We start from the raw sequence: 21974 nt of genomic DNA on the forward strand, positions 1-21974 counted from the left end.
CCCGGCACATCTGGTAAGAACCCCAGTTCTTCTGTGTAATCTGCGAATCGTTGGAGAACTTTTGCTTATATTTATATGTTGTTCCTCCGTCACTAAAATTAGCATAATATCCCAATTTTGGGTTGTAAGGAAGATTAGAGATAATGAGTATTTGCAACGTTGGCCCTTAACAAATACTTCAAAATGGCTGCGTGTACTCCAGGCTTGCACAATTATTATGAGAAGTAGAGTGGGAATAACAGGGTGTAACGATTTAATATAGTACAAGTAATTTGGCTTGTTTTCATAAATAAAATATGATGTGTGCATGCAGAGGAATATTACTAAACCTTTAAAAAAGTAAGGCTTTCTAGTAAGGCATTTGGTATGCACTACGGCTTAGATGAGCCTTCAGGACCTTACACTCAGCGAAATAAGCCCGGCTCCAAGGGACAAAAGCCGGATAATTCCCTTTAAAATGAAGTAGCCAGAGAAGTCAGATTTGGATAGACAAAAAGCATCAGGGCAGAGGAGGGAGGGAATGGGGAATTGAGAGTTTTGCTTTGGGAAGATGGACATGTTCTGGAGTCAGACAGCAGCAATGATTGTCCCATAGCGGGATGCGTTTAATGCTGCCAAACTGCACACTTCCAAACAGTCAACACAGGGGCTTTTATGTTATTCACATTTCCCTACAATGAAAGGGATGGAGGGAAGAAACGAAACCTAGGGGGAGGGTAGCAACTGTTGGAAGTGTTGTTACCGTCACTCGGGGGTCCAACTTCTACTCCCCTAGCAATCGGTTGGCGCTATGTGTTGAATTTCACCCAGAAACTATACACATCTTCACATTTTGTAAGAATGAGATGATGTGCATGACTCCTCTTACCCACAATGCATGTCTTTGAGTTAAGTATTAACCACTGTGGCCGTCACCCTGACAGTACCGTCCCAAGTAATGGTGCGGAGGGCAGCAGGAGGGTGTTTTTATTATGCACATTACCTTGAAATAACATTTTCTTTCGGCCAGGAAATTTTACGAAGTGCACACACAGTGTATGATAGAAGGAAGCCAAGCCCAAGGCTGTCAGTCAAGCGCACTGCACGAGAGATGCGTCAGAAGAGCTGAAATGCAAGAATGTAATTAACTGTGAAGGTCGCTGCTCTTCACCAGGGTGACATCTGGAACAAAGCCGCTCTCGGTTATTTGCCTTACTGTATTTATACCTCACGTTCTCACTTCTGTAAGCCTCCCTCTCCATGTGGTGTTTAGAAATCCTATAAGACGTTATTTCAAAAGACACGGTCTATTGTGTTTAAATTGCGCCACTCCAAACTCAATTCAGCGTCATTTTGAATTTTGAAACGTAGCATCTGACATCAAAACCTCTTCCCTCCTCTCCCCTTGCGATTACTATGATGTGAAATTTGGGGAAACATTTACTACATCCATACAGTCTTGGGTGTCTCTGTACTCTTTCTATTTTATGTTCTTATTATGTGGTATCTATCTCAATTAAAAATAATCCTGGCAACGTCTATAAAAATGAACATCATAGCCATTTTAAATGTGTGGTTCAATAATGTTCAAGATATCGATAATGTGTATGCTCTCTCTCTCTCTCTCTCTCTCTCTCTCTCTCACACACACACACACACACACACACACACACACAGAGAACCATTTTCAGCTTTACCCTCTTAGGCAGGGTAGAATGATAAGATGACTCAGAGGTTGAGAGTTCTTGCTGCAATCCCGAGGGACCTAACTTTGGTTTCCAATATTCCCATTAAGTGGCATAAAACCGTGTGTAGCTTCAGCTCCAGGACACCCGGTGCTCTCTTCTGTCCTCCACGGGCAGACACACTGACATACTCATATACAGAAAATAAAAGTAAGTTTGTTGAAGGCGTACAAAGAGAATGTTTCACAGATCCAGGCGACCAGTACTTTCTCTTCTCTGTGACTTCTGCTCATTTGGTTTTGTGGGACAGGGTATCACTGTACAGACAAAGGTGCCCCCAAAGTCCTGCCCCTCCCTCCTGAGTGGTAGGATTACAACTATGGACCACTGCACTGGCTGTCTCTAGGATTTTTTGACTGCTCTGGGAACCTCAGGGAAATGACACCGTATGGATTCAACCGTTTGTGCCTGGTTTGCGTCTCTTTGCTCAGTGTTGTAAGGGATGCTAACATTTCAGGCCACTTAAAGGCTTAGTAATGTTCTGCTTGATGTGTTTACCACACTCTGCTCATTCCATCATCCATTGGTGAACCCAAATGTGACCGGAGCTGTTCTAAACCTGCGTACACAGACCTCTTGCATTTCTCGCTCTTCGTTAGTCTAGATACTCATGCACAAGTGCGATCACTGGGACATACGGTAATCTGCCGTTGATTGTCTGAAAAATTACCTCACTGTAGTTCATAGTGTCTGTATTATTATTTATTTTTTTATTTTTTTTATTTCTTTTGGCATTCCCACTAATGGTTTGGAAGAGTTCTAGACTCTCCAAATCCTCGAAGGAATTACTGTGTTCTATCTTTATTAGCAACCTAGGATGCTAAGGAGTGCCGTCCGTCTCATTCTGTTTAATTCACATTTTTGCATGATTAGTGACATTGGACGCCTTTTCAGGCACATTTAGCCGTCCGTTTTTGGAGAGATGTCTGTTCAAGTGCTTTGCCCATTTTTAAGAATTTGTCGTGGTTGAGGTTTAGAAGTTCTTCACATAGTCTAGATAGTAATTTGTAAATTTCGTCTCCCACATTATGGGTTAACACTTTTAGTGAACTGATGTTCTTTTGGCACAAGTTTCAAAATGTTCATGATGTTTGACTCATGGAGTTGTCTAATTATTGTTGTGGTTTAACCCTTTGGTGTCATATCCAAGTAGTTATTGCCAAATACATCATGAACATTTTACACTGTGTTTCCTTTTGAGAGTTTTACAGCTATATGTTGCATGAAATAACAAAATAGCACCATCCCACGCTGATGCTGGTTACTCTCTGGCCTCAGTGGTCTCTAAGCTTCCATGGTTAACCCCATGTATTGACTGCCCATCTCACGGTTCTCTTGCTGCAGACTCTGCTCATATTCCCAGCCATCTGCCCCATGGTTAGCAGTCATAACTCCCTGTTACCTGGTAAAATCAAAACCCTAGAGGCTTGTAATTTATCAATCAGATTGATATCAGTAAATTCTCACCCCACTAAACTTCCACACAATGAGCTCAGAGCAACTGATATTGATATAAGCTGCCCATGTAGATAAGACAAATTGTCCTGTAATTATCCATCCCTTATAAGATATTCATAGCTACCTGTGGCTATTTAAAGCCATGTGGAATCTGGATTGCCCTTCTCTTCCTCCACCTTCCTTCTACTTCCTTCCTCTCTCTCCTATCTCTCACAAACTCTCAGCCTGCCTTCCGTTTCCACTGTCCAATCACAGGCTTCAGTCTTGTCTTTCACCTGCCCTCACCTGCTTCAGACAGCAATCTACAGCTATAGGTTTAACTCGGGGCTAAAACTTTAGATACAGTATTAAATAAAAATCTGGTGTCACTTTTGCTTTGTCCAGAATCATTTACTTAAAGAATGGTCCTCTACCCTCAGATGATCTTGGCCTCTTTTTTTGATAAAAGGTCTTTAACCACAAAGGAGATTGCTTATTTATGTCTTTCTAGTCTATTTTATTATCTGTATGTCTGTCTTTCTATCACAATTAGTCCAATTAATTCAATTAGTTCTGAAGTATAAGACCTCTAGCTTGATTCTGATTCTTCGTGATTAGATCTCAACCTCTTTCAGTAGCTGATCTGATAAAATCTTGTCCTTATACATTTCACACTATAAAACTAATATTTTTTTCTAAATCAACTCATATCAAGTAGCATATGAACCCCTAAGTCAAAGTTATAATAATGTTGACTTTTTGGTGTTTGGCTTGATGTTTTGAAAACCTATTAGTTCTTTGAGAATTGCATACGCTGTATTTTGAACATAGTTTCTGCTCTCTCTCTCTCTCTCTCTCTCTCTCTCTCTCTCTCTCTCTCTCTCTCTTTCTCTCACTTCCTCCCTGATCCATCTCCTCTTACATGCACACCAAACTGTGTTCTAACCCATTGAATACAATTGTGCTGCCTGTCCACTCTTCAGTGTATGACCATTCACTGGATGAGTCTATCTACCAAAGGCCATTAAAGAAAGCTAACTCCCCCTCTTCTAGCAGCTATCGTGAGATCATCAGAAAGGGACCTACTTGATGCCTACCTTCCCACCGCATGCTAGGATTTTGTCTGGCTTGAGGTTGCATTGGTCTTGTGCGTGCCGTCATAACCACTGTCAATCCTCATGTGCAACTGCCCTGTTAGGCCTGGAAAATATTCTTTCGTTATAATCATCTACTACCCATGACTTTTACACTCATTCCTCCCTCCTCTCCCTAGTAAACCCTCAGCTCTGGGAAGAGAAGGTGTGATTCAGATGTCCCACTTAGGGCTGCACATACCACAGTCGCTGACCTTTGACCAGTGGTTCTTTGTGTTAATTGCCACTTACTGTAAAAAGAAGTTTCTCTGACAGAGGTTGAGAGATGCATAAATGCATTGGTAAAATAATGTTATTACAGCAAGGCAATGTGGTGAATGTCTTTAGTCCCAGCAGTTGGGAGGCAGAGGGAGGTGGATCTCTATGAATTCCAGAACTTCGTATTCCACTGACAGCCAGAGCTCCATAGCAAAACCCTGACTTGAAAAAAAAATAGTAGTAGTAGTAGTAGTAGTAGTAGTAGTAGTAGTCATAGTAGTAGTCGTAGTCATAGTGGGGGTGGGAGGTATAAGCGGGGCTGGGAAGAGAGGATGTGGATGTTGTTTTCAGAATGCAAAGTGAAAATTTAATGAATGGATGGAAAATGAAATAAATAAATAAGTAATGTAAAAGCTCTTTTGCATGTAGAGCTAGCATTTAAATGGAGTCACATTATCATGCTGCAACAGTGTTATGCAGAGCACCAGAGAAAAGGGATCGTGCTAACTTTTATATTAGTGTGTATATAGTATATGTATACTCCTGTGTGTGCATGTCAAAGCCATAGGCTGATGCTAGCAAGCTTCTCCCCGCCCCCCACAACTCCACATATTTTTTGAGACTGGCCCCAAACAATCAGATCCCTGAGATGAGAAAATGTTGTCGATGTATTTACTCTTTATTACTTTGTTTATTTACTATTGCTGTGGCTGCCTCTTGCTTTTGAGAACTCATAGGGCAAACCAGGCTGGTCTTGAATTTATAGAGATGTGCCTGCCTCTGCTTCCAAAGTGCTGAGATTAAGGGCATGTCCACCAACACACATGGCCTTTTCTTAGCTTCTGTGCTGCTTAGTTTTAGGTCTACTTGACACAAGGTAGAGTCCTCAAAGGAGGGAGTGTCCATTGAGAAAATGTCTCTGTAGGATCAGGCTGTAGGCAAGCCGGTGGGGCATCTTCTTAATTAGTGGCTAATGGTGAGGCCAGACTATGTGGGTGGTGCCGTCCCTCAGCTGGTGGCACTGGGTGCTATAAGAAAGCAGATTGAGCAAGCCATAGGAGCAAGCCAGTAAGCAGCATCCCTCCATGGCCTCTGCATTAGCTCCTGCCTCCAGGTTCCTGCCCCACTTGAGTTCCTGTCCTGACTTCCTTTGATGATGACCAGTGATGTGGAAGCATAATGCAAATCAACCCTTTCCTCCCCAACCTGCTTCCCTCATGCTGTTTCATCATAGTGACCGTGACCCTGACTTACATCTCTCTTCCTGATCATGGTCTTTCTCCCTTCAGATTCCTTTCTTCCTGATTCCTTTCTTATTTCAATACTTCCTATCTAAGCATTTGGTCTGTGAGAGAAGCACCTTCCAAATTTCCTTTAAGGAAGATAATTTGTTACTAAAATGAATATTTGTTGGAACTTCGTGCTTGAGAGAATCCTGCTAAGCACAATTCTCGAGCAGTTATTCTTTTCTCTTAACCTCTGAAGGCACGTCCCTTTTCCCTATCAGTCGCTCATGGATCCAATTGTTACTTTCTTCTTTGTATGTTTTCTCCTTCCTGAGTGCTTTTAAGATTCTCTATTTTTATTTTACTAAAGCTCTAAGTTTTATTCCTAAGTGTAGTGTGTTGATTTTGTTCATAACTCATTTACAGCATTTGGCTCTGAGAAATAGTGTTTTGGGAGATACAGGAGCCGCTCAGGTACTCAGCTAGTGCGAGACTTCGTGAGCCCCTCCCCATTCATCCTGCGCGTGGCCTGGTGATTAGGTCTTGTGTACACAGCCATCGTCCATTTGTGGGCGACACCACTGTCATCTCCTGCAAAGAGTGTTTCAGTCCACTCCCTCTGGTTCTTACGATCCTCCTGTCCCCGGAGCCTTGAGGGCAAGCAGTATGGTCTCGTTGTCCAATACAGTGTACGTACTCTACAGTCTATTATTCTTTGCATGGTGACCAGTGTGGGCGGCTGTTTAAGTCCTCATTTACTGCAAAAGAACCTTGTCTGACGACAGCCGAGCGATGCACCTCTCTAGTTGTGTGGTGAAGGGGAGGCCTCTTTGCTTCATTTCCTATAAATGAATTGAGGTCTTTTAATTCTCAGTATGTGATGCTTTGAACACTTCCTACCTGTTTTGGAATGTGTAGGCAATATATTTGTTTTTTAAAATGACAATTTCTTGCCCACAGTTATTTATATTTCATTTATTAATAGTGTGTGGTATGTGCATGTGTCTGTGATGTGTAATGTGTGTGTGTGTCTGAAGTGCGCTGTGTATGTGTAGGTATGTGCACCAAGGTGTGTACTTGGAGGTCAGAGGACAACTTTGAGGAGTAGGTTCTCTGTTCACACTTCTCTGCAGTTTCTGAGGATGAAGCTCAAGTCATCGAACCTGGAAGGCAAGACTTTTTACCCACCGAGCCATGTCTGAGACCTAGGTCTTAATTTGTTTTTCTTTTCTATCACAATTAGTAAGTTGCAATTTTTAACATGAGCCTTTGAGTTTTGTTAATTTCTACCTCACCCTTCTTTATTTAGTCAGTGTGGTACACGTTCAGGAAGTTTGGGTGAGGCCTAAAAGAGACCCTGCATCTCTGACTCCTGGTTGTAAATGTGTTCCTTCCTGGCAGGGCTGTTGATCCCTGCCCTGTGTTATAGACCGTGACAGGGTGGTTTCTCAAATCCTGCCCATGCTTTTCAAGTGTTTTGCTTCTCGTGTTTTATGCCATGCCACTCAGTTCACATGGAGCCTGGATTTTCCTGTCTTCCCGAGGAGCAGAAACGCTTTCACGCCCTACAGTGCCCGTTCTCACGTTTACCCCGTAGTCTATTTTGTCCAGTGCAAAAACAGCCGCCACGTTGCCTCTCTTCTAACTGCCGTTTGCTCAGCATTAGAGAACAGTAAGTTCACGCCTACCATTTCCGCGCTCGGGTTCTCCTCTGTGAGCAGTGCATGGGTTGTTAAACACTTGGCTGGTCGCTGCTGTTGATTTCTCCTGATTGGAGTCACTACCGTGCACCTGTCCCCGACTCCCTGGGTTTTTGTTTGTCTTCCGGTTTGCTTTGTTTTCTCCGTCCCTTCCGATTGATGGTTTCCCCATTCATTCCATTTTGTCTCTCTGGGTTTTGAAATGTCACATCTTCGAGTGGCTGGCCTCGATGTTTTAATGTATGTGCTTCACTTCAAAACACTGAAAATGTATTAATGCCTTTATCTTAGATTACAATGACGTATGCCTGTTTAAAGTCCTTTCAAGCCACTGCATTCTCTCTCACGCCACCGCTTCCTGCAGATCAGTTATCTCCCTTCCTTCCTGGCTGCAGACTCTCCATATTCTAAATGAAGCTGGCCCATTTGGGCTCCGAGCTTTCTGCTAACCGGTTTCTCCACTGAAAACCACTTTTTACCTGTGATTTCAGTCCTTTAAATTCTTGCCCAACATTAGACCCTTCATTTCTTGCTTGAAATTCCTTCGCTATTTGAGCTCGTACTAGCAGCCTCATTGCCTCATCTCCCCGGAACCATTAACACCTGGAGGATTTTAAGTAACATACGGCAAGTATGTGCGTTCCTCCTCCACCGGAAATGAAGTGCCATGAGAAGCGAGGCTTATTATTTGGTGTTTCTAAATAGCCATATCCCAGTTCCCAGGACAGTTTTAGAGCTTAATAATTAGTCGTTAAACATTCAACAAATTCAGATCCAAAATTCATAAAAGAGCAGTTTTATCAAAGGAAACTTGCTCTGGACTCACCCGGAGCCAAGGCTGGGAAAGGACAGTGATATTAACGTGCTTCTCTTAAAGCATTTGTAATGGTTTCATTTCTACCGTTTCTACTTTTCCTCCTAAGTGTGAGCCCCCTTTCTGGTCTTGATTTAAAATGTCCTAGATCCGAGTGTTCTAGACATGAGTATTTTAATCTAGTCAGACTTTTAGGTCACGTGTGTGTGTGCGCGCGCACATACACACACACACACACACACACACACACACACACATGAGTGTACACACATGTATGAGAATAGAGATCGGACAGAACTGGCAACAGGAGAGATGGCGGCACACACACACACACACACACACACACACACACACACACACACACACACACACGGCAGGCAAAGGGCTGGCCACACAATCGCGACGACCTGAGTTTCATCCCTGGAACCCATGTAAAGGAGAACCAATTTCACAAAGTTGTCTTATCTCTGTAATTCTCTCTCTCTGTCTCCGTCTCCGTCTCTGTCTTTCTCTCTCTCTCTCTCTCCCTCTCTTTCACACACACTAGTAATAATAAATGGAATTTAAAACTTTTTAAAGAAAATTGTTTTAAAAATAAAGTTCACTTTAAAAGTGCAAACGGTAGTGGCAGAAAATATGTAGGAGCCTACTGAGGGTGAAAATAAAATAAGCGAACTATAATAATCATATGCCTGTCTAGGCATGAAAATATTTTGGGAGAGATTATACACTGAGCTATAAAACAGCTATTAATACAGTGAAGACCACAATGCAACTACGGCTATTCATAATAACCATTTGCCTGACGTGTGCTGCATGTATGTTAGACTTTGCAGATGTCTAATAAATGTCCATTCGTTTAATTCTCAAACTGCTTTGTAAGGTTTGCTATCATTGGCCTTAACTCATAGATGAGGAATTTTACAAATAAAATCTTAGACTTTGCTGAAGAGAGCAGCTCTAACAAATGGTAGAGGCAAAGTTTGAACCCACATTTTCCTGGCTCTGAACTCTGTGTACTTACCTTCGATAATAGTTATTATTACAAATATATATTACTTTACAGTTTAAAAAAATCACTTCTTAAATCTACCCCCCAAACAGCAGCGGCAGCAGCAGTAATGTTAGCAGCAACAAACGCATTAGTGAAACCTGTGAAGGAAACCTTCGGTCTCCTATCCTCCCCACCCCTTTACCAGTGGACATCTTTTCAAAGTCCTTGTATCCATAAAAGACCAGGATCTTCCTCATGTCTGTACCCTACCCCAGCAGGTTCTCAGGATTCCAAAGCTCATCTCAGTCCTCGCATAGACTTCTACATTTATTTCCTCTTTCTTACCATCTGACCGGTCCATGTTAGAAACGCACATTTCTCTTGTCTAGCTGTCAACTATAAAACAATGGGACAACCATTTGCCTCGGGTGGCAAAAGCTGAATTGGATGCATCTGGATATAGGATGGATTATATCCCAGTAAGCCTAGCACAAACTGGAGGTGCATCAAAGGAGAATTTGAGTAATGAGGACAGCGCACAGAACATGGCAGCTTAACCTAAGCTGTTTTACGTGCATCTCCAAACTCACGCTTGGGCAGAGCAACCTAAGGAAATTGTACTGTACACTAAAGTGTGGCTGTTTCCTGCCATGCACTGTATAGGAAGTGAAATACAGAGCAGAGTATGTTTGTACTTTCGATACTAGTAACACCAGCGAGATAAAGGAGACCCTGGTGTGAACACTGTAGAATAAAGAATCCCATGGCTTCCTTGCCTATGGGGAAGCTGAACGTTTGTGTTGTTTTAGGGAGTGTCCACACGAGCTGCTCACTGCGTTCCATATTCTCTACAACTGTGGCAACTGTCCTTGATCCTTGGCTGTGAATGCTGACAAAATCTAACAATTCAATTGGATAAAAAACAGTTTATGTTTGTTACCCATTCTCCAAGTAAAAAATGTTTGTAGGTGTCAGAAGCAGAGAAGGGCAGAGAGAGTCACCGTACATTACTCCTTTAAGACCCGGGGGTATGTTTTTGGTGATAAGACTTTAAAGGTTCTTTTTCTCGCAGCTGCATGCTGGCTTTGTAGCTGCTTGCTGGCCGTGATGGCAGCTGCTGGCTGCACTGGGCTACAAATGTGTTTCTACATAAAAACTCGGCATAAATCAAAAACACACAAAGTTTTAGAGTCGAGGAGGAGCTTGTAAAGGAAAACTTGGTGCTCACGGTAGGTACGTTGTAGGGAGTTTGTTAGTTTTAGAACGGAAGCAAACATCATTTATGGAGAACTAACCATAAAATGATGCAAGCTGAATCTTTGTTCCTGTAATAAACTTGAGTGAGAAGAACAAACAAAGACATCTAGAAGGTTGCTCAACTCTGGGTTCTGTGAAAAGGGCTTTGCTCCTGAAGAACACTTTGGAAACTGAGTATCTTGAATAACAGCCTATGTCAGCTCAAAGGGCCCCCAGAGTCAACATTTATGACCAAGTTGCTAAGTAACACTGGAAAAAAAAACCTAAGTCATTTTTAATTGAAAAAAAAAATCCATTGTAGTATGTTTTAAAGTGCAGCAGCTGGAACATGTGGGGAAGAACGTTGATATGGAATCCTGAGACTGGAATTTAGACCTAAAAGAAATCTGGGGACATGTTTTAGGGGTTTTTCATTGTCAAAGATAGTGAAAGGTCCTTATTTGGTTCTTAATTTATGTATGTAAGGTATACTTGCTTATTTTTCAAGATAATGCTAAGTAACGAACAGGACTCTTTCTGGATTGGTTTGTGAGCTCTCTGCTAGTGACAACATTTTCTCTGATATATTTCATAAATCCCTAGAGGAAAGACTTCCTACACATTGCCAGTTTCCCTCTGCCCTCTCACATGCCCCACCAAGTCATTTCCATAAGGATATATTTTAAATAATGTTGTATGACTAAATATATATGTTATTTTATATACACTTTATATAATATATATAAATATATAATATAATATTGATTATATGTTCTATAATACATATGTTATATAATATTTATGTCATGTTATGCTGTAATATATTATATATCATTAATATATTATATAAGTATTATATACTATACAGCATATGTATTATATAGTATATGTATTGTATACTGTGTATGCATCATATTTTATGTATTGTATATTATGCAATATACAATGTATTATAATTACATTATATAATATAAATATATTACATGTTCATATATAATGTTTATACAACAGCTGATTAATATATAATCTATATTGCATAGATTATATATGTATAATTTAAAGTCTACTTCGCTGTTTTGTTGCTGCTGCTGCTGCTGCTGCTGCTGCTGCTGCTGCTGCTGCTGCTGCTGCTGCTGCCATTAGAATACTTACGTGTACAGTTCCTGGCTTTGGCCCCTAGCACTGTGTAAACATACAAATTGAGTATGTGGCATATACTTGTAATCCCAGCCCACGGGAGGCAGAAGCATGAGGACCAAGTGTTTAGGGTCATCCTCAGCTCCATAGAGAATTCGAGGTTGACCTCAGGGTGTCCAGTGGCTGTGTGCATGGTCTGCTCACTGTACTATTTCCCTCACAAAGAGTCGTTCCTCCTTTCACATCACACATAACCAATAGCAATGGCACAGCACACAACTTGTCCTTTTAACTTGGGGCTCTAAAATGCAGGATTATTCCACTGTCTTTTAACAGCTTGATCAACCAGCATAACAGAAACCCCCATAACCCTGCAACACAGGTTAAAATAGGAAGGCCGCAGAAGCCCACCCCACATTCACTCTGTCCTTATGTAGCTTCTGTCTTCTGATACAGCCCATCGAGATTATTCCTCTAACATGGAGTGGCTTGGAAAACCATATGTTTTTATATGCCACTTGTCAAGCCATGGTCTTCCCCAATAAAGGAAGGATTGATGCCAGTACTAGTACAATTTCACGTTGGAGTTTCCTTTACAAATTCTCCACAAATGTTTGGTTATGCACTTTTCTGAGTTTCTGGGGTTGGTCAAGCAGGAAGAGAAGGATTGTTGTCTTTTACAGTGTCTACTTACATTCTTGGGCAAGCCTCTTTGTAACGGGCCATTGGTCCCTCTCTTGAGCCCTCCTCCAGGCATCCATTAGCTTTGCCTCCAGGGCTGACCAGGTGAAGGGCTCTTTATTTCCATTCGTGCATGTGTATTTTTAAACCCTTCTGTACAGAATTTCCAAGATCCTTTTGTGAAGTTTGTCTTATTAGCGTTGAAGATTTCTCACATATCAGTTGCAAGAATAGTATTAGCCTTAAATGAAATAAAATTATGCCTTTGGTTGCAGAGACTTACATGAAAATTAAGCTTCAATATTGAATCACACACACACACACACACACACACACACACACACACACACACACAGTCTTAATGTTTATGACTACTATGACTTTAAGTCCTGGTCTGAACTTATGGTGGATAGTTAGTTCGAAGCTTCCAGAGTTTTACGTTGTTATGAGAAGTTTTCCCTTGATGATTTTTGGTTATTTATATTAATACGCTATTCAAACACTTGGCTCCACGTGAGATGGACCATTACATCTCAACCTCCTGCTAAAGGTTAAATCTCAACAAAAAATTAACCTGGATGCTTCTATAAAGTTTCTCTTCTAGTAGGGTTGGGCCCAAACCATTTTGTAGGATGTTTAGCTTAGAGTGGGAGTACACAGTTATTTCGCTGATTGATTTTTGACCTGTGATTTTTTTCAAGAAAAACTGTCAGGTTGGTTCAACAATTAAGCAATAACAGGATTTACACGATGTCGAAGATAATCCACGAGAAATCATAGTTGAAATATGTTCAATTCCCCCATTGTCTCACTCCTCATGGCTTCTGATTATGAATGAAAAGAAGGAAAAAATCCAATGGTGTGCCATCCAGTTTCATTCCACTGAATATTACCTTCTGGATAATTGTTTTTAGTAATAGGGACAAGCAGAAGTGGGACATAATTCACTTCCTAATTAACGTTTTCCTTGGTTTCAAAAGCAGACACGCTCAGAAGTTCTGAGTTGAGTTTTTATGTGTCCCATCTCCCAATGAAGGTCAGCTTTGTAGACTGACATTCTAGCCACAGGGTGTATTAGGAGCCACGACCTTTAAATATCGTTTCACGACGTTGTTGAAGCAGTTTTTCGTCTTCTTGTTCATGATTTTATAGGATCCCTGTCCAGTGGGGGGGAACTAATAGACGACTTCCTAGGACCCACTGCTACGATCCCTAAGCCTTTCGCCCGGCTAACAACAACCCTGCATGTTATGATTCGAAGGAAAAAGAAATGTCAGTCTAGCGTCTCATCTGAACTTGTGTTGTTGTTTAACAGAAAAGATGACACCTCAGGCTGAGTGCTCCTCAGCAGAAACCCCAACCCCTGAGGAAGAGCAGCAAGTGGGACGGATGATGGCGAAACGGGCGAAGATCATCAGGGAGCTCATACAGACGGAGAGGGATTACCTCACGGATCTGGAGCTGTGCGTTAGAGAAGTGGTCCAGCCACTGAGAAGCAAACAGGTGAATGCAAGTTTGAGATTGCCCTTCTTTTTCTAGCATCTTCTCTCAGAGTCTAAACAGCACAGCAGCACATACAGAAAAGCACCACATGTTAGCAGGGCGACAGGTGTTTCTTTCTCGGGGTCTCTAGTCTGAGATTCATAGAAGAAATCAACAGGTTGTAATTCTGGAACTGAGGAGCGGAAGTTGTCTCACTGTTTACAAAAGGAAACAAGGGGTTGGGGATTTGGCTCAGTGGAAGAGCGCTTGCCTAGCAACCGCAAAGCTTTGGGTTCGGTCCCCAGCGCCAAAAAAAAAAAAAAAAAAAAAAAAAGAAAAAAAAAAAGGAAACAATATCCTCAAACACGGTGGGAAGGAAACTAACAGTTTTCTTTTGTTCGTTTTTTTCCTCTATCACGAAATATCTGTGTTTTTCCTTTTGGTATTTAATCCTAAAATTTGAAATAAGCTTTCAGCAGTCTCAGGAACAAGTTATTTAATTCAGCGATAATCATGAATTCAAAAGAGAAAATGGACGTAAAGCTCCCCCCCCACCCCCAGAGCTCACTTAAACTTATAACTACTTGGCCAAGTAAAATTCAACATAAAATTAACCTGGATGCTAGTAAAACATTTCTCTTTTATTAGGGATGGACCTAAACAAAAGTCCATGTTTATTAATGAATAATTCTTCCCCGTTAAAGGATTTTCCCGGGAATCGTTCTGTAGGATTTTCGGCTTAGAGTGGGAGTACACAGTTATCTCACTGATTAATTCATCACTTGTTAAATGCATGATCGTCACTAGTCTCAGCTCTGGGCCCTTGTGAGGTTCACTCTTTAATGCAGGTGACAAGTTCATACAATAAGGAATAAACAATTAAGATGAAAATATATTAGGTGACATTAAGGATACCAACTAATGCAGGGAAAGGGGTTGGAGTGTGAGGAGAGGGTGGTGGTGCTTCTTCTCCAAGTGGGGCAATCACCACACACATTTCTAATGCATCAGAGCAGGCGAGAGAAATAGAGAGGGTCAAGGGAGGGCAGAGAACAGAGCAAGAACCTCTGTAGCATGGTGGTGAGTGGTTCTTGTACACAATGCAAAGTCTTCAACAACAAAGAGAAAGCAACTGAGAAAGCACTCAAAGAAAATCACCTACCGTGGTGGCAGACTTTCCAGATACCTGTGGACTTATCCACACAAAAAACAGGCACTGATATACAGACACAGTCACAGACAGACAAACACAGTCACACACAGAGACATACACACACACACACACACACACACACACACACACACAAAACGACACACACATACAAACACAAGCACAGACACATACAGGCACACACAGTCACAGGCACAGACATAGGTACACATACAGATATAAAGACACAGGCACAGACAGACACAAACAGAGTCACAGTCTCACATAAACCCACAGACACATGAACAGTCACAGACAGTCATAGACATAGACCCAGATTCAGACACGGTCACAGTCACAGACAGACACAGAGATAGTCACAAACAGACATACGCAGACCACAGACATAAACATAGACACATTAACAGACATAGTCACACAGACACTGTCACAGTCACATTTATAGACACATCCACAGACACAGTTATAGACAGACACATAATTTTCATACAAAGATCTGCAGGCTTATAAATATGTAACTCATTGTATAACTTACTTTAATCTTTTCATGACTTCTAACAGTTTGGAGTATTTTTCTGCCATTACTGATCACTGTATAAACATTTCCTTTGTTTTTCTGTCTGTCTGTTTACCTCCTTGGAATAGAACCTCAGAAATGGAACTGTTAGAAATCATGTTAGGGGTAAGCATGGTGGCACAAGCCTTTAACCCCAACAGTTGGGAGTCAGAGGAGGGTGGATCTCTGGGTTCGAGGTCAGCCTGGTCTACCGAGAGTTTCAGGCTAGATAGGGTAACATAGAAAGATGCTGTCTCAAAAAGCAGTGTAATTAAATTGATTGGTTTCTTGTTTTTAATATTAACTCCAACCAAAATTCAATAGTCCTGATTTTTATCCTATTAATGAATGGTTAAGGGGTCTTTTTTTCTGTATTATTCCTCCTGAAAAACATCTTCTGGTATATTTCTTAGTGTTTATAAATTTATCTCTTTCACATTCTTAGTTTTTAAAAATTATCATTTATATACTTTCTCATTATTTTATAACACCTGTTTTGAATATTATTTTTCTTCCTAAGTGTTGTGAATAACTTTCTTAGGTTGTCTCTGGTCTCCTAACTTTGGTTAAGAGCTAGAGTCTTTTGCTTTTTGTCTTGCTTTGTTTCTTACCATGTTTGTGCATTGAGGATTTAGTTTCTTTGTGTGTACCCACAATGATAAGATTATTACTAATCAGTCGTACTAACAAATGCTATAATCTCACTGCACCTCCTCTAGTATGTATAACCAGTATGTAGAAGCTCCCCTCACCCCGTGGGGTGTGTGTGTGTGTGTGTGTGTGTGTGTGTGTGTGTGTGTGTGTGTGTGTGTGTTTGCATGTGTTGGGGGCACATGTTTGTGAGTAGTACTGGTATATGTGGAGGCTCAGAGTCTCCTTCAGGTTCTGTCATTAGGATGGTCTTACCTCTAAACCTGTAGATCCCCCTTCAGGCTAGTCTTAGTTTGCTCTAGGAATTTCATGTCTGTGCCCACCAAGCATTAGGATAACCTGCTGGCATTTTGGGGGAGTATAGGGGTGCTGACCAATCTCTCTAATCTCCTATTTCTTACTGTAGGATTCTTCATATAAAACACTATAAAAACATTCACTTACAAACGGCAGGGGTGGGGTGCAGTGTGTGAAGGGATGCTTGACACAGAAGCAGCATTACAGATTATTCTCAGGGTAGATGACTATAATGCTCATTTACGGGGGTTTCCCCATGTGTAGTTAACTTCAGCAGTCAATGATGCAAATCACAAGCCTCAGTTCTACTCCCATTTGCTACATTATTCTAATGATGTTGCTTAGAACTTAATTTTTTCCATCTTCATTAAATTGGGTATTTCTTATTTACATTTCAAATGTTATTCCATTTCCCAGTTTTCAGGCCAACATCCCCCTAACCCCTCTTACTCCCCTTCTATGTGGGTGTTTCCCTTCCCATCCTCCCCCAATTACCGCCCTCCCCCAACGATCCCGTTCACTGGATCCCCTACTAGGCTATTCATTGCTACCTATGAATTGGAGCCCAGGGTCAGTCCATGCATAGTCTTTGGGTAGTGGCTTAGTCCCTGGAAGCTCCGGTTTGTTGGCATTGTTGTTCATATGGGGTCTCAAGTCCCTTCAGCTCTTTCAGTCCTTTCTCTGATTCCTTCAATGGGCATCCCGTTCTCAGTTCAGTGGTTTGCCACTGGCATTCGCCTATGTATTTGTCATGTTCCAACTGTGTCTCTCAGGAGAGATATAAATCCGGTTCCTGTCAGCATGAACCTCTTTGCTTCATCCATCTTATCTAGTTTGGTGGCTGTATATGTATGGGCCATGTGTGGGGCAGGCTCTGAATGGGTGTTCCTTCAGTCTCTCTTCTAGGCTTTGCCTCCCTATCCCCTCCTAAGGGTATTGTTGTTCCCATTTTAAAGAAGGAGTGAAGCAACTGCATTTTGCATTTTCCTCATCCTTCTTGTTCTGTGCATCTTGGGTAATTCGAGCATTTGGGCTAATATCCACTCATTGGAGTGCATACCATTTGTGTTTTCCTGTGATCGGGTTACCTCACTCAGCATGATGTTTTCTAGTTCCATCCATTTGCCTATGAATTTCATAAGGTCAGTGTTTTTGATAGCTGAGTAGTATTCCATTGTGTAGATATACCACATTTTCTATATCCATTCCTCTGTTGAAGGACATCTGGGTTTTTTCCAGCTTCTGGCTATTATAAATAAGGCTGCTATGAACATAGTGGACCATATGTCTTTGTCGTATGTTGGAGCATCTTTTGGGTATATGCCCAAAAGAGGTATAGCTATGTACTCAGGTAGTGCAATATCCAATTTTCTGAGGAACCTCCAGACTGATTTCCAGAATGGTTGTACCAGTCTGCAATCCCTCCAACAATGGAGGAGTGTCCCTCTTTCTCCACATCCTCGCCAGCATTTGCTGTCACCTGAGTTTTTGATCTTAGCTATTCTCATTGGTGTGAGGTGAAATCTCAGGGTTGTTTTGATTTGCATTTCCCTTATGACTAAAGATGTTGAACATTTCTTTAGGTGTTTCTCAGCCGGGAGCTGTGGGCCAGGATCCAATTTTTTTAAACACAGTTCTCTTTGCTTAGGAATCACAAGATTACCCACCCTCCTCACTGTGACATTCAGGTTTGGTATTCGACAGACAAACATTATCTCTGATGATGTCGAACTTGAAAGTCTTTTACTTGTCTCCTACTTCTGAAAGTTTTAATTTGTGATTGAGTAATAACCACTCCAGAGTGTCTGTAACTCTTACAGACATGGACAGGAGTGGAGAAGAAGCTGGTTATTTTAGATGCTGCTGGTTTGTTAACTGATCAACTCTTCAGGGTTCATTACCTTCTTCACATCTTCATCCTTACCTGCTAGGCAGTGTACACTACCCACCTGCCATCAACTACCGCCAAAGCATGACTTTCAAGTCACTATGAGAACAACTGGAGTTAAATCTGAGGCCAACAGTGCTGTTAAACCTGACATTGTGTGTGTGCGAGTGTGTGTGTGTGTGTGTGTGTGTGTGTGTGTTTGTGTGTGTGTGTGTGTGTGTGAGAGAGAGAGAGAGAGAGAGAGAGAGAGAGAGAGAGAGAGATGAAGGAAGAGAGCAACCCACCCAGGAAAGCACCACATTCCATTCAAGCTCAGTGAATGGTGTGTGAATGAATGAGTAGATCCAGCCCTTTGACTGACAATTATCCTCTGACAGTCATGGTGGCAAATCTTACCTTAACATTAGGGCGTTCTGTCACAGGTCTTCACTGACCTGAAAAGCAGATCACAGTCCCCTTAATGGCATTGTGAAGAAAGCCAACATACCTACAACATTCAATGTGGAACTATTTAATGTGAAAACAAGGTCTGGTTATCTCAACAAGGGGAGAGTCTCTATGGTTTTTGGCTGTGAATCAAACTTTATCAAACCAGTACAAGCCAAGCTAACAATGGGTTTATATTCTATGTGCAAGGAAAGGACATAGGAAGGTCAAAGATGACAGAGGAGTTTGGATGCACATTCTTATTTTTGTTTATGTTTTTCAATTTCTGATCCTCACATGTTACAAAAGTACCAAAGACTTCAAGGGGCCTAAGCCAGTCTGCTACTCTTCAGTGTCCTTCCCTAGAGCAGTGGTTCTTAATGTGTAGGTCAAATGACTCGTTCACAGGGGTCACCTAAGTCCATCTGATAACACAGACGTTTACATTATGGTTCATAACACTAGCAAGATACAGTTTTGAAGTAGCAACAAAAATCATCGTATAGTTGGGGGTTGCCACAACATGGGGAACTGTATTAAATGGCTGCAGCATTAGGAAGGCTGAGAACCACTGCCCTAGAGGCAAGACAGGTACAGTTTTTTTTTTCACTCTTCCAAAGCTGTGTGTATCCCCCATGCCTTTGCATACTTGTGTGCTTTGCACTTGAAATAGTATGTTTCCTAGAAAGTGACAAGAAAAACAATCTGTAATTTCGTGTTGTCACATTGGGATCTTCTGTTTAATTTTGTATATACTATGTGGCAATGACTTTGTAAATAATACTTATTAGAAAAATATTAGGAGGGGGCTGGGCAGATGACTCAGTTGATAAAGCATTTGCCATGCAGCCATGAGGAGCCTGATAGCCCATGAAATCTGACCTCATCTATAGCCCCAGCTGTGGTGTTAGCAGCACGACTGTAGCCAATATGTGGGTTCCAGATTCTGTGAGAAAAACTGTTTCAGAAATCATGTGGAAAGCCATAGAAGGAATCATAGAGGAACATCAGCTTCTGGCCTCCATGCCTGCTCATGCAGGTGAGTACTTACGCATACACTCATGCACACGGCACATGCATGTGCGCGTGCACACACACACAGAGTAAAAAAAATGAAATGAGAGGTATACCCTAAGTCATCTATAGTTCTTTTTCTCAGAAAGGAGCATGACAAACATAAAATTTATATTTATATATAAAAATAAGCATGAAAAATTAGCACAAAGATACACTGATGTTTTCTGAAGTTTGAATACAAGTTAGAACATTTTCTCTATGGAGAATATATTTCTATTAGTTCCTATCTTAAATAACAAATATTGAGCAGGAAAAAATGGTTCTTTGCAATTTATTTAGAGATTGTGAGCTTGAAGAAAATCACATTCATGCTATCTAACCACAGATCACAATTTACAATGGTGTTTACACACCTACATTGGCAGTCTTCCTAAATTGTTTTAGGTTCCCATGGGGGAGACTAGGTTGAGTAGTTGTTCTATGTAACATGTCACACAGATGCATGCCTGAAATAACCCCTAGTCCTTTCTGGTCCCCTCTCCACCTCTCTCCCTAGCCCAGCTGTTCAGCCCACTATTCATAACAAGAATTCAGAGTTGAATACATAATGCAGTTTTGCTGCTGTTGTGGGACAAAAGACCAAATTATTATTATGAGAGCTTTCTAAAATACAGGACTAAAGAACAAGCAGAAATATTTTAACTAGTAATGAACAAAATATGTTCAACTTTTCCAGTTAGAAGGGTGATAAATAGAAGCAGACACTGTTTGATAAGCTTTTTCCCCCTCAAAGCTGTTTGATAAACTTCTGTCTATTTAATCAATAGAGAAACTATATGTGGGTAAATGTTTGGTCATGATCTTTTGTTTCACAGAAAAAAAATTCTTATCCAAATTGTCTTCTCTTGTTGTCCCCATCAAAAGACGCTGTGTTTATTTTGCTTAATAAGCAGCCATGGGATATTCTCTTTCTCTCTTATCTAATGCCCAGCTATAATACACATCTCTGTTCACTCCCCAAAATTTTAAGTTGTAGTCCAAACCTACAATTGTCTATTTGAGTCTAATGACCACAACGTTAAAGTGAGTTACTGTCTACAGTCTCCTTTGTCCCATGACAGCACTCTGAACTAAGTGGAATAAGTTAGTTGAGTGTTTTAGATGTGTCCTCATTGTTCAATCACTATACGTCACTCATAATGTATCCTACCCCACTGCCGGTACAGCATGGCCATGTAAGGGGAGGGGTGACACAGTTCCTGCCCCTGGAGTATCGCCAGGCTGTTGATCCTCATGACCCCCATGTGTGTTGATGACTGCAGTTGTCCTGAAACTGATCTGCTCTCTCTTATATTTTACTTTCAATTTCTCTTTCTGGGGAATATACTTTTCCATTACTCAGAGCTAATCATGCCATAATAAATGAAACAGATGCAGTTCTCAGGAATGAGGAGAGGAGGTGGTTATGAAACTGTGGAGGATGACGAACAGACTCTCTCTGTTTGGCCTTTAGGGCCCAGGAAAGGGTCTAAACAACATAACCACAGAGACCATAAAAGCCTACATGGTCCTTTGTAGAAATAGGTCATTGTGAGACTTGGCTTTGAATCTGGAATCATGAGGAGATAAATGATAATGGGTTCATCTTATAGGAGGAAGGCTTGTATATGATCTAGAAACAAATAGTACTAGAAGGAAAGTATAAGAGGCTATGGAATGACTAGGATAGGAAACAAAGATTAGAGAATTAAACAAGAATGTATGCATACATAAAAACTGAGTACTTGGTTCTAGTTACTTGCAGAATTGGAGATGATAATACCCAGAGACATACTAGAGAGAGCTAGCCACTTTGCTTACATAAATTTTAAAGCTTTGTAAGGAATTACAGTAATTTTAGTAGTTTGTCACCTTTCTGTTCTTACATGGAAGCAGTTACTAAGACTGCTGTCTGCTGTATGAGGAGACCGCAAGAGCTGAGCCCAGCTACCCATGAAGAACAGGTAAAACCTATGAGGAAAAGTGCTGTTGCTTTGTGTTTAGTTTCTGCCCTAGGGAGCAGGGGCTGGAAAGAACGATCCAGGAGTCACAGAATGAATGCAAATTCAAGGATTTCTAGAATAGTTATTGATAACGATCAAAGCCTGGATATAACTTTAGCGAATGAGAGACTGGGCTCAGGTTC

At 41.2% G+C, this 21974-nt stretch overlaps 1 protein-coding gene across 1 annotated transcript in view; it reads left to right on the forward strand.

Moving 5' to 3' along the window:
* The window catches only part of Arhgef38 (Rho guanine nucleotide exchange factor 38), a 112913-nt gene that overhangs the window by 16129 nt on the left and 74810 nt on the right, over positions 1-21974 (forward strand). Inside the window, exon 2 of the mRNA XM_032897295.1 lies at positions 13617-13804. Within this exon, the coding sequence (XP_032753186.1) occupies positions 13617-13804 (188 nt within the window). The remainder of the gene's footprint in view (positions 1-13616; positions 13805-21974) is intronic.

This window comes from Rattus rattus, chromosome 3 (genome assembly GCF_011064425.1).
Source record: "Rattus rattus isolate New Zealand chromosome 3, Rrattus_CSIRO_v1, whole genome shotgun sequence".
Taxonomy (NCBI): Eukaryota; Metazoa; Chordata; class Mammalia; order Rodentia; family Muridae; genus Rattus; species Rattus rattus.